At 37.5% G+C, this 12,144-nt stretch overlaps 1 protein-coding gene across 13 annotated transcripts in view; it reads right to left on the bottom strand.

Annotated features, from left to right (window-relative positions):
* The window catches only part of EPB41L2 (erythrocyte membrane protein band 4.1 like 2), a 121,790-nt gene that overhangs the window by 51,950 nt on the left and 57,696 nt on the right, over positions 1-12,144 (bottom strand). For all 13 annotated transcript variants that reach the window (XM_054196279.1, XM_054196290.1, XM_054196280.1 and 10 more), the window contains one exon: positions 2,573-2,677. In XM_054196279.1, coding sequence (XP_054052254.1) covers positions 2,573-2,677 — 105 coding nt within the window. The remainder of the gene's footprint in view (positions 1-2,572; positions 2,678-12,144) is intronic.

Genomic DNA, 12,144 nt, shown 5'->3' with positions numbered 1-12,144 from the left:
CTATATAAATGTGCACGTTACAGTACAGACTGTCCAATCTGCAAAAGACTGTAAGCACTTAGCCAAGTGACTAGTTCATGCCAAAGCACACGTTTTCAAATTCTTCTTTGAAAACCTGGGTATTCCCACTCATCTGGCAATCACAACTTAGAGCTGCACCAGAGGCATAGTACCATCCATATAATGGAACTTAGGGTACAACCTAGAGCATATGGGCTATCCAGACAGGAAATATCTAAAATAAACCCCTCCTTCACTGTTACTCACTGGCATTCAAAATCTTGTAGTTGCTGCAGTTCACCATAAATTAAGATTAATCCTGCAATAGAAAGTAGGAAGTGGGAAATGCAGATCTGACTCCTTTTTCAGTTTTTCCAAATAACAGTAAGAACTTACTTGGATGAAGACGACAAAAATCCAACAACTGTGGGTTTTTAGTCTTCATAACAAATTGGACCACATTTCTCCAGAAGTTTTTAAATAAAAGGCTGCTGCTGTCCATAATTCAGGTCACAAGCGGTCTACTCTTCTTTGGAATAGAGTGCTAGACTTAGCCTGGACATATACATAATCGAACCAGAGTGACCCCATTATCCAGATATTTCTAATTTAATTTATTTAAATACCTCGCTTATGAGTGCTGCTACAGTAGCACCTCCACAGCCAATGACAGAGAGCTCAAAGACTCATTTAGGCTAAAAGGGGCCTCTGGGGATAACTGGTCCAACTGTGATTCAAGGCAGAGCCAGCTTTGAATTACATCAGGTTGACCAGGCTCACACCCAGTCAAGTTTTTAATACGTCCAATGATAAAGACATATGAAAAAACAGATGGGTTCTTTTTAGGTCGTGGTACTCTGTTTCTGCATTTGCATGACTGAGGAATACCAAGAATCTCTTAGTCCAACTAAAAGCACATTAGAAAAGGAAAACAAAACGGACATAACTCTACACCAATCCAGGCTTTTCTGCTCTACTTTAAAAAGCCAAAGGCTCCCTCCTAGGATCTACTCAAGTGGCCTCTTCCCTGGTATAGTTCAAGGATCCCAGGTCTGCTATTAGACCTTTCTTTCTTGCCAGAGATCAGGCTGTTGTTTTATGTTACTTCGCTCTGTGTGTATAGATTTTTCAACAGTCAGTAGCACAAATAAAGGGACATGTGATAACAACAAATAATAATTAAGATTATGATATTTCTCAGAGCATCAACTGAGATGCTCTTCATTGTTACACTTGTATAATTTCTATAAATGGTTTACAAATTAAGAACAAAAAATAAAATAACCAAGTAAAAATACATCAAGCCCATTTTATATATGGGGATCCTTAATACAGAGGGATTGAGTATTTTGCTCAATGCTGCACAGAAAGCCTTGCAGCAAAGCAAATAACTCTAGGAAACAACTATTTGAATGGAAGTTGCTAGAAATTCAGATTTATTCAGACCACTAAATTAGAGTTCATTTCAAACACAATAGTGACATGAGAAATACGACAGAAAAAAGAAAAAGCTTCTAGACTAAGTATAGCTGTCATATGATGACGTTTCCTGCTACAAATACAGAGATTAAAAGAATTTTTTTCCACCTCAATTTGTAATTGTTAGTCTGCTTTCTTTACAAGGGAAAAGATGACCACAGGCATATCTTTAGTTCATGAACAAAGTGACAGATGGTCCATAATTAACTGTAGATGTTTAGGTCCTGGAAAAAACTAAATTGGCTTTTGGTAATTAGTGGAATGCATGCCACCAACTGATTTAAGATTTTTCTCAGCTCAGCTATCTAGATGTGCTTGACTATCCAACGTGTAAGCAAGTGCAAAAGGAGACTGAAAATCACTTACCAAAAAGTACTTAAGAGATCCTATTTTAATATAGTCATATCAAAACACCTCTTCATTTCTAAAATTAGCATCCCCTAGTGATGGGCTAGCTCCAGTCTCATCTTTACAAATGCCAAAATTTTGTATAAGATTAAAATTAATAAAGAAGGAACTCAAATGCATAATAGTTACAGACTTAGGGGCAAGATTTTCTTCATGTTCCTATTCAAAGCATTACTAAACGTACATGAGAAAAGACAGCAAAATTGTTGGAAAGACAGTTAGAAGGGGTTTTTTTTAATGATTTATCATCCAAAGTTTTGTTTGCTTGTTTTTTTTAAAAAATGCAAATAATTAAAATGTTCTGAAATTTGGGGAGTTGTTAAACTGTTAAGACAAGGATATTAGTTAAAATGCCCTATCTTCACTTGCAGGGATGGAATACTGTTTTACCACACTATTTTACTGGTTGACTATTAAGCCTAGCAATTACTTGATTAGTTTTCTCAAAAATGCATATATTTCAAATGTTCCCCCACTCTAAAGAATAAATGGGCAGTTTGTTTAGACATCCACATACACATCAGTACCTTGCACATGTTGCAAGTTTACAGCAGACTAGAATTGACATTTTGGAACAGTTTACTCAAGTGTTTGTAATGGTATACATTTACAACAATATACCTCACCAAACCACTGAAGTCAGTAGCAATGTAGAAAAACAAATAACACCCTCATACAGGCTTACCTTCTGTTCTGAATTCTCATAAAACACCAGCCCAAAGTAGTCCTTTTCCAACAAATTGAGATGTTCACACACTTTGTCAAATAGCACTTGGCCTTTTGCTCTTTTCTGGGGGATGGGGGCGGGGAGAAAAAGAAAAAAGAAAAAAATAATATCAGAAAATCAGTAAAATCCTTGTTACAGGTACTGTAATTCACTGATATTAGGAAAATTTTAAATATCAATAAAATAGATTATAAAGCTGTATCTATTTTATGATAACACTGTTCACAACATTTTGAAAGATATACATATCACTGACAAAAATAAAGACATTTCAATTTTTTTCAGTTCATCAAAAAAATAGACTTGAATGCACAAGGAAAATTCAATATCTAAAATGATTTAAATATTTTTGCACCATTCAGTGTCACTAATTAGTTCTTAAATTACTTTTTCTGGATATTTTTAAAATAACCGGACTCCTTCATTTGAGAGAACTTTTTGTGTATTAGTATCTTCTAAAAATTAATATACTTCCTACAGTGTTAATTTCTGTTAACCTCTGCGTTTCAAGCACTTTGGCACACATCTCAATTACTTTTATGAATCATGTGATATGTACTCCCAAGAAAAGCAAAGCATGTTATCATTTTCAAGAGATCAAAAGAACAAGCAGACTACCAGAAGTCGGGGACCAGTACAAGTAGCATACAAGCGTACGCGGAGCATAAGCTCTCTATACTGCAGAGGTTTTGAGGGGCAGAAAATAAGAGGGCTGCTGTCTATCTGTAGACTTATGAACTCTCCCAGAACCTAACAAATCTACTGGATACTGAAAAATAAGAAACAGTCTTAAAGAAATGCACTCTTCCTAAAAATAATATTTGTGGAAGTCAGTAACAAAAAAAGACGAACCACACACCACATTTTTACTTGACATTAGTTTCAATATTGTAGCCTGCTACTTTATAGTAGTAATTGAAGAGTGAATCATAATTTTAACACACTCCTAAAAAGGCTGCTTGCTGTAGCTCAATATCACTGCAGCTTAAGCAAATGGCAATTAGTCCTGAAGCTTTGTTCTGTTTTTCTTGTACCTGGAGCTGGGAACGTAAACAAGGGCACCCTGTATCTCCCTAGTGCAAGTAATGAAGAGCAGGCCCAGGCCTTACTTCTGTGCACCAGGTTTTAGGGGAAAGATCTGTTGTACTGAAGATAACAGCTGACAGAAGACAAAGTTTTAGAGCAGACGTCTCACAACACATACTCTGGGCTGGGGAAGATGACAATTTCTTTCCAGAGTTAAAAGTTGAACATGAATGGCATGCAGTCTCCCAGTTTCAACCAACTCCTTCATGACTGTTCTGCTATTTGTGGCATTTATCAATGAGGCCGCAAGATGGCATTTTCAGAGGCCTGGCAGCTTAAAGGAATTTTTACAGTTGCTTATCCTACAGATTTCAGCAGATGCCATACACCACTGCAATTCCACAGAAACGCCACCAACTGCCCCTGCGTAGGCCCTGGCGACACTGCAGCCATTGTCCCTGCCAGCAGCCGCGGAGGGCTCACAACATGCCCCAGCTCGGCACCTCCCTGCAGCTCGACTCCGCTGCACGGAACGTTACAGCCGGCAGCCGGGAGAGGAGAAGGTATGCACTGAGCAAATAGTGAAGGCATTGTTGTTTTACTCCCCGAGAATCCAAAGCTTTATTTATTCAAGATTGCATTGTTCAGCAGTCCCAAAGATCAGAAAATTTTCAAGGAAACACTTATAAAATGAACACATTTAGTAGCCCAAGCATCACAGCGAGCCAGTGGAACTTAAGAGTCACTTTCAAAATACGGAGCTGTTTGGTACTTTCAAAAATTTTACTCTTCAGAAAGATAGATGACTTGTTTTCCCTAGCAGTCTCAAGTAACCGCTTAGTTTTCTTGACAGCTCACCTTCAGCTTAATAAAAAAAAAATCAGCTATATAGAAAAGAGCTAAATCAAAAGCAGGAAAAGCATAAGAGAGGGTCTGAAGAATCTCAGCCTGCTTAGATAGATGCAATAAGTATCATTTTTCTCCCTAAATCATTGTGCACATCAGTGATCACACCTTGCAACGGCAAGTTCCAGGTATACATATTTCAGTCAAGGAATTCTACAGATTAGCGCAGAAATAATATATGGTATCATTAAGTCCATATCTGGCGTCAGTTGACAATTATGTAGCTTTATAAAAAGTTCATAAACTAAAAACCACAGTAATATCAAGTCTTTGACATATAGAAACATAAAGCAGCCAAATTTACAGGAAACATATTAATAGAACAGTAAAATACTGCACAGTATCTTCTTAGGAAGTCACAGTCAACACAGAACTTGAATACCCTGGCAATATCTGTTGTACCTTTAAAGATCTTTTTGTAAGTTTATAGCTCTTGCACATGAGGAAAAACAGTTTATGTTAGTCTACATTCTAGAGTTATGTTAGTCTACATTCTAGACAGCAGCACAATATGAAGAAGTTACAGCATCAGAAAGTGACATTTATAGAGCTCTGTTATGGATACAAAAGCATAAGAAGCCTCTCAGTATCAGTAACAATTCTCACTATAAAATCCTTCTTGAAAAATTAAGAGACTCCTAGTTCTTTAATATTTTGTTTTATATTGTGATACAGTTTTAAAAATCTGCAAAAGCATTTAATTTGCAAAACCAAACTTTTCAAGTACAATTTTTTTGTAATCCCTTTGGGGACAGGCTTTACTACACAGTTTAAATTACACAATAATATAATTTTTCTGGAAAACCCTGTGCTCCTAGGAGAGTGTCTCCAAACAAGAACTGAAGTTACATAGAGAACAAACTGTTGTGATTCAGTCATTTCAGAAGTTAGAAACCGTTTAATAGAAGATCAGGGAACTCTAAGAAGGCAGCATCATGGTTTACACAGTTTAACATTACTCTTCAAAGTGGATTCTATTTCTTTTTCTACCAGTTGGTTGAGGTGTCAAGTGATAGTCACAAGCAATATGTAAAATGATAATTGGTAACCCTATATGTATAGATATGCATTCATGTATAGGTATACACACACATATATATATATGTGTGTATATAGCACAACAAACATTAGTACCAAAAACAAGGAAATCTCCTTATTCCAGATTCTAATGCTGAAATGGCAGTAAAACCATGAGTCCATACTCAGCCTCCCCAGGAAGGAGAGCATATTCAGCCTAGCAATACAAAAAGGCCGAGAAGAAGTGAGGACATGCTCCCAGAGACAGTAGTTAAAACACAACAGTACTCAGAACAGCAGTATTCAGTATTGCCCCTAAGTTATGTTTGGGGTTTTTTTAGAACATACGAAGAACATACGTCACCAAGGTTATTCCAGTACCAATTCCACATCCATGTATATAGACACCTCAGATGCCACCGCATAATACAACTTCACAAAACCTGGAGTAACAAGGTTTCTGTCCTTTACCTCCTTCTCACAAAAACAGCAAACTAGAGCAAAGCAATTGCACAGAATGGAAATTTCTATGTCGTTAGGAATCAGAATAGGGTATTATGGATCTGTTTGGCTATAAAAGAGTTGCCAGCTATAAATGCAATATAAACACTAGTGATGCTCCTCAGGGCTACCAGTTCTGTTCAATATTTTTAACAGTGATCTGGATGCAGGAGTTGAACACACCATTAGCAAGTTTGCGGAGGATACGAAACTGGGAGGTGCTATTGCCTCTCTCAAAGGGCAAGAGGGCCTTGCAGAGAGAACTAGATAGATTGGAGTATCGGGCAATCATCAACGGCATGAAATTTAAAAAGACCAAGTGCTGTATTCCCCACCTGGGACAGTGTAATGCCAGGCACAAGTATAAATTTGGAGAGGAGTGGCCCTGCAGAAAGGGATCTGGGAGTGCTGCTTGACAGCAGGCTCAATATGACTGGTGTGGTTGACGTGCCAGAGGGACAGGATGCCATCCAGAGGAACCTGGACATGCTCACGAAGTGGGCCCATCTCCTCTGAAGACAGGCTGAGACAGTTGTGGTTATTCAGCCTGGAGAAACAGGGCTCCAGGGAGACCTTATTGCAGCCTTTCAGTATTTAAATGGGGCTTATAAGAAAGATGGGGACAAACTTTTTAGCAGAGCCTGTTGCGATGGACTTCTTGTCCAGCATTCTTCGGAGAAAGACCTTTGGGATGCTAGCCCTGAGGCAGCCCCTGTGCCCAGGCAGCTGTCCCTGCCCTTGGTGACCACGCACTGGGCACAGTTGCCAGGCACCACCAACACATCCTCTGTCCCTCAGCTCTCAAGGACAAACCTAGTGCTGTTACTCCTCCTTCAGGCCATGTCAGAAACCTACTCTGCAGTCCAGAGACCATCTCTATCAGCCATCTCCTCTCTGTGCCGGAGCTTACATCATGGCCATGCCACACAGTGAGGAGGACCCAGGGACTTGGATCTGGCTGGACACAAGCCCTTTTCTGGGGGAACAAGAGGGGTGGATTTTGTCAGCCACAGCATGGAGGAAAGCCAAAGAGTAACCATAGCCATAGGCTGGGATGGATGGTACTAACAGACCACCACAGAAGTAACACAGGTTTTAAAAAAAAAAAAAAAAAAAAAACAAAAAAAACCCACAAGTAAGCAGAAGTTACACTGCTGCAGTGGAAAGGTTGATCATTTTCAGACCTAGAACATCTGGATCCATGCTCAAAGCACAACAAAGATGACTTATGAACTGTAAAAATAGCCCATTGCTGCTATCACCATGACTTCCCCTTTTTCCAGTGAAACCAAGCTGTGCAGTTGGCCATGTTTATATGGGATATAAAACTCATTTCAGCCACTTTCAGAGCTCATTAGTGACTTTAACGTTTCTGAGAGTTACTTGCCTACTTTTATTTGTGGGAAGATGTTCAGACCTATTTTAAAACCCTGACAAATTCTTCTTCCTTCAGGATTTAGTATTTTGAGTACTGCAAGAGCAAGGAAGGTACTATTCTTGTAATTTCGTGTGTTGGTGCCAAAATTGGTATGTACATTTAGACTATATAAATAGGGAATTTATACCATATATGTTCATTTGGTTGTAGTGATGCCAGAGGTGAAAGAAAGGTGTTTGGTTCCCTCTGTATGAACTTTGCAGAGATGTAGAGAGGACCTTTTGGCTTTGAGATGACTTCACACATAAACATTACTTTCAGTGGTGCCTGTTGGCCCACTATGAACCAGTATTTTTAGAGTGTGTCAAATTTAATGTCATCCCTATTTTTCTTTTTCTAAATAAAAGATGTGGTACTTTAAACAGACCACTTAGGTTTATTCAAACACTAGTCTACACATCTGAGTAGTCAGGAAATAAAGATTTGCAAATCAAAACCCAAATACGATTAAACATCTGTTTCATATCAAGTTCATTCATACTCTTCTTAATCCAGGGTTAAAAACTGATCTTAATTGTACATTAAGCAAACGTATTTTTACTTTGTATTACCAAACTGAAAGTAACCACAGAACCTATGTCAACTCCAATATATTTCACTTGTTCATACGTGCATAAAATACGGTCAGTGCTGGCATCTTTTAAATGCTTTTTGTTATAAATATTTAATTAGAACACTGACTGCAGTAAACAAACTCAATAGGATCTTCATTGGCTTCTAACTAGTAATCATTATGCAGTTAGGACTTCTTTTTATTGGTTTAAACTATGTTATCCCTCTACTTAAACTTAGATCATATACAAAGCAGAAAATCTGAACAAGTCTTTAGTGCAGATTTCAAATTTGATGACAGAGTTTCCTCTCAACTACCTAAGAAACCACAGAATAAGAGGGGGGGGGGAAAAAAAGGCAAGTTGATTTTTCCCCCCTCATGAAAGCAAGAGGCATATGTACATCACCCTAAAAGACAGATAACTTGCACCTGCTCCAAGAGATGTCAATTATCAGGAAGGGAGCAGGTTAAAATTATGTCATTTGCAGTGATAAAAAAAAATTTAAAATTGCTTCTAGAAATTAAATCTCAAACATTCCAACACCTGCTCACTCAAGCTATTAAAACTCAACTGCCATTATGTCTCACCAGTATTACATTATTGAATGAAGCTAAGTTATTTTATCCTTTAATATGGTTCTGTCATTTCAAGTAAGCAAAAAGATTCAGTCATTTACATTTTTTGGCAAATACTACTCAGTGTCTTTCATTGTCACATACTTTGACAAGTCTCTCTGATACACTTACATGTTGTTATCCCTGTAAGTGAACTGAACTCCCTTTAAAGAAAGTAATAAAAGGTAATCCAAAGTTTCTAACAGTTCACAGCTCGTGAAAGTTGTTTTAAGTCATGCTCCTCCAGAACTATTCAAACGAGTTTCTTCCTCTTTCCCCCTCAGAAGGAATTTCCTCCTTCCTGGAGAATTCCTCCTCCTCCAGGCATTCACGCATTACTCTGAGGAGTGTGAGGCTACGTGGACGTTATCTCTAGGTGTTACAGTAGTTTTAATGTTAAAATAAATTAATTTAATTAACTGCTTATGCTCTGTAGGTATGCACATACTGTCTACACGTAACATCTTCTTTAGTATAATATTTCCATGCAAAGTTATTTCATAATATATTTCAGAAGTTTCCTAGAAATAAAAAGCTTTGGACATTTTTACTTTAATGCTACTGAATGCAGAAAATCAATCTATTTTGTTAAATGGAACCTGTGGACTTAAGTTACTGTATACATTTTAGACGAAAAGTTAAAGGGCTTAAATATAACATTTCAATGGAGGTTATTTTGCTTCCTTATGAAACTTTACAGGTTCCCAAAAACCAAAATAAAGCAAGTTTGAAGAGTGGCTGGTATCAAAGTTCATAACACTACTCCCACTTAAAGTTTTTAATTCCTTAGAACAAGTAGCCAAGATACGAAGTAATCATTTACAGACCATAGACATACTTTATGACCTATCCAAGACACCAGTGTAGAGATGCTGACAACAGAATTGACTGCAGTTCATTTTGGAAGGCAGGGGTATAATCAAATACCATGAAACACTACAGTAAGAATTTCAAATTACAATGAACTGAGGAGTAGGTTTCACCTGGTACAAGGCTTAACTTCATTATGCTGACAGGTTATGAACTTTTTGGGGCAATAGTGGTGTACCTTAAATGCTGTATCTACACTGACATTCAGACAAGCATAGCTGGAGAAGCTATACTCATGAAAAAGACTCTAAACCAGGTCCTTCAAATTTGCATCTACAAAAGCAAAGTAATAAAACTACAAAGAGAGATGAGAAAAAAAAATGAAGGAAATCATCACAAAAGAAGATGAAATACCTGTTTAAACAGTTCTGTAGAAAGAATTATTGACTTAGAGTTCAAACTGGCAAGTTCACACCAGTCAGAAGAGACCTATTAAGGCAAAATAAAGAGTTCTAAGGGCAAAAGAATGAACAGATTACTCTCAGAGGTGATAAATTAATTTACAAAGTAACTCTCGAAAAAGGGAAATATCTGAGATGTGCTTTATGTTGGAAGCCAAACATCAACCATGTCAGGCATGCCCTGGGCAACAGGAAAGACATGCAAAAACAAGCCAGAAGAAATAATTCCGTTGTCAAACAACACTAGGTGGCTGAGAAATAGAACTTAAAGCAATTACAAATATACAAAACAAGTGGTAAAGAAAGAAGAAGGGTACAAATGTACCTGTACTCCTACAGCAGCATTTGATGACAAATTCTGAACTATGAAAGAACAGCATCAGATTACAGTCACTTGCAAAGATGTCTCTATATCACAGTAAAAACATTCACCATAAGTGAACTGGTTTCTGTTCCCCACTAACAAATTTCATATGTAAGCATTTTATTTTAATATGTTAAAGCTATTTTTTCCCCCTAACTGAGCATCTCCTATCAGTTTCTAGTCTGCGGCATGCACCAACAAATGAATACAACACGTCAAGAAGATGACATACACGGGAATTTGCTTTCAGAAACCAATTTCTGTTTACTCTGAAATATCTCTCAATGCATTCTGCATGTCACATATAAATACACTTTTTTCCAGAAAGTGCTTTGACTTAATATAGATTCCAAGAAAATGTCTTGCTATGCAGAAGTTACGAGAATTTGATTTTAACTAGACTTTAAATTGTAATAAATCCCAATTTTACTCATATAATACAGGGTAAGTTTGCACATATACCTAATCCATTCAAAATAAACTAAAATAATTCCAATTAGAACAAAGTGCATATCTATGCAAATTTTGTACTGATATAACTAAGTTTGTAATTGCATTGCAATTTGTGCTGTTTGGTTGTTTTTATTATTGATAGTACATAGATTCATCAGAGTTCCTTATAAATATTTGCTCCCCAAATTCAACTCCTTTCTGAAGATTCCAGGAAAGGGGGGGGGGGGGGGGGGAAAGGTAGAGTGACATGATATACGATTCCCCTATGCAAAACCTACCTCTACCCGTGCCCTTTCCAGTTGATGATAATGTAGCATTAACCCTTGCTTACAAGAGCATAGGGATAAGAAGCCCTAGAACACTCCAATTTTTCCTGTATAAACAGGAATAAGTTTTAGATTAGTATTTCACAACGCACTTGTGAAACTCCATGGTCAAACCAAATCCCAGAACATCTTCACAACTGTTGCTTAGCTACAAAAACAAAACAAACGAAAAAACCAATCAAAGAATAGAAGAGCTAGCAAGACACCACAACCTACTTACTGTCCCTGCCTACTGGTTAGTGCCACAGACACACTGCATTTTCAGCTCAGCAAATTGTACGCCTCTTATTCCAGCCCTTCAAAGTCAACCTGACTAATTGTGCTGGGGTGGGGGACGAAGATGCTTGGGAAAAAAGACTCATGTGAGCCATCTGCAAAAAACCTATGTTTTCTCCACAAACTTAACATTACTGTTTGTTAAAAGATGGTTGTGCTTATTAATATTAAAGTGCAGAAATCTTACCCTAAGGCAGCTAAATAAGGCCATTAAAAAAAAAAAAAAAGAGGCAACTTCTTTCTGATTCTGTGGATAGAGTAGCAGACAGCTTTTTCTTCAGTGAAAGTCTGTCACCTTCTCAGAAATGACTACCTATGATGCCATGTGCAAGCAGTGGCAACCACGCAGAAATACCATTTCTGCTGCATATAATTCAATATTCCGTGCATAAAACAAGAATTACTCAAAGAAAAATAACTTAAATGCGGGTCAGTCTCAATCATGTAGAATGTCAAACACTTCAATATCAAACATCGTCTCTGAAGGAAAACTTTTGCAATTCATCATTATTTATAGGTAATAATCCAGACAGTTGGAATAAGTAACACCAGCCACTTTAAGAAGGTTGGGTAGCCAGAGACATAAGGTAGGCTCACATAGAACGCAACACAGCTAATCATGATTGGCCTGTTGCATCTTGGGAGGGCTCTAAGACAGAACCTCCAAACTGTTCCTGGGCTTCTTCACTGCTCTCTCCAAGTGATGTTATCAAGAAACTCTGTAACAGAAATCTTAAAAAAAAAAAAGGACGTGGAATGTATTCAGACGACTTTCAACAGCTTC

This window comes from Rissa tridactyla, chromosome 3, assembly GCF_028500815.1.
Source record: "Rissa tridactyla isolate bRisTri1 chromosome 3, bRisTri1.patW.cur.20221130, whole genome shotgun sequence".
Lineage (NCBI taxonomy): Eukaryota > Metazoa > Chordata > Aves > Charadriiformes > Laridae > Rissa > Rissa tridactyla.
This window is presented reverse-complemented; position numbering and strand designations above follow the sequence as displayed.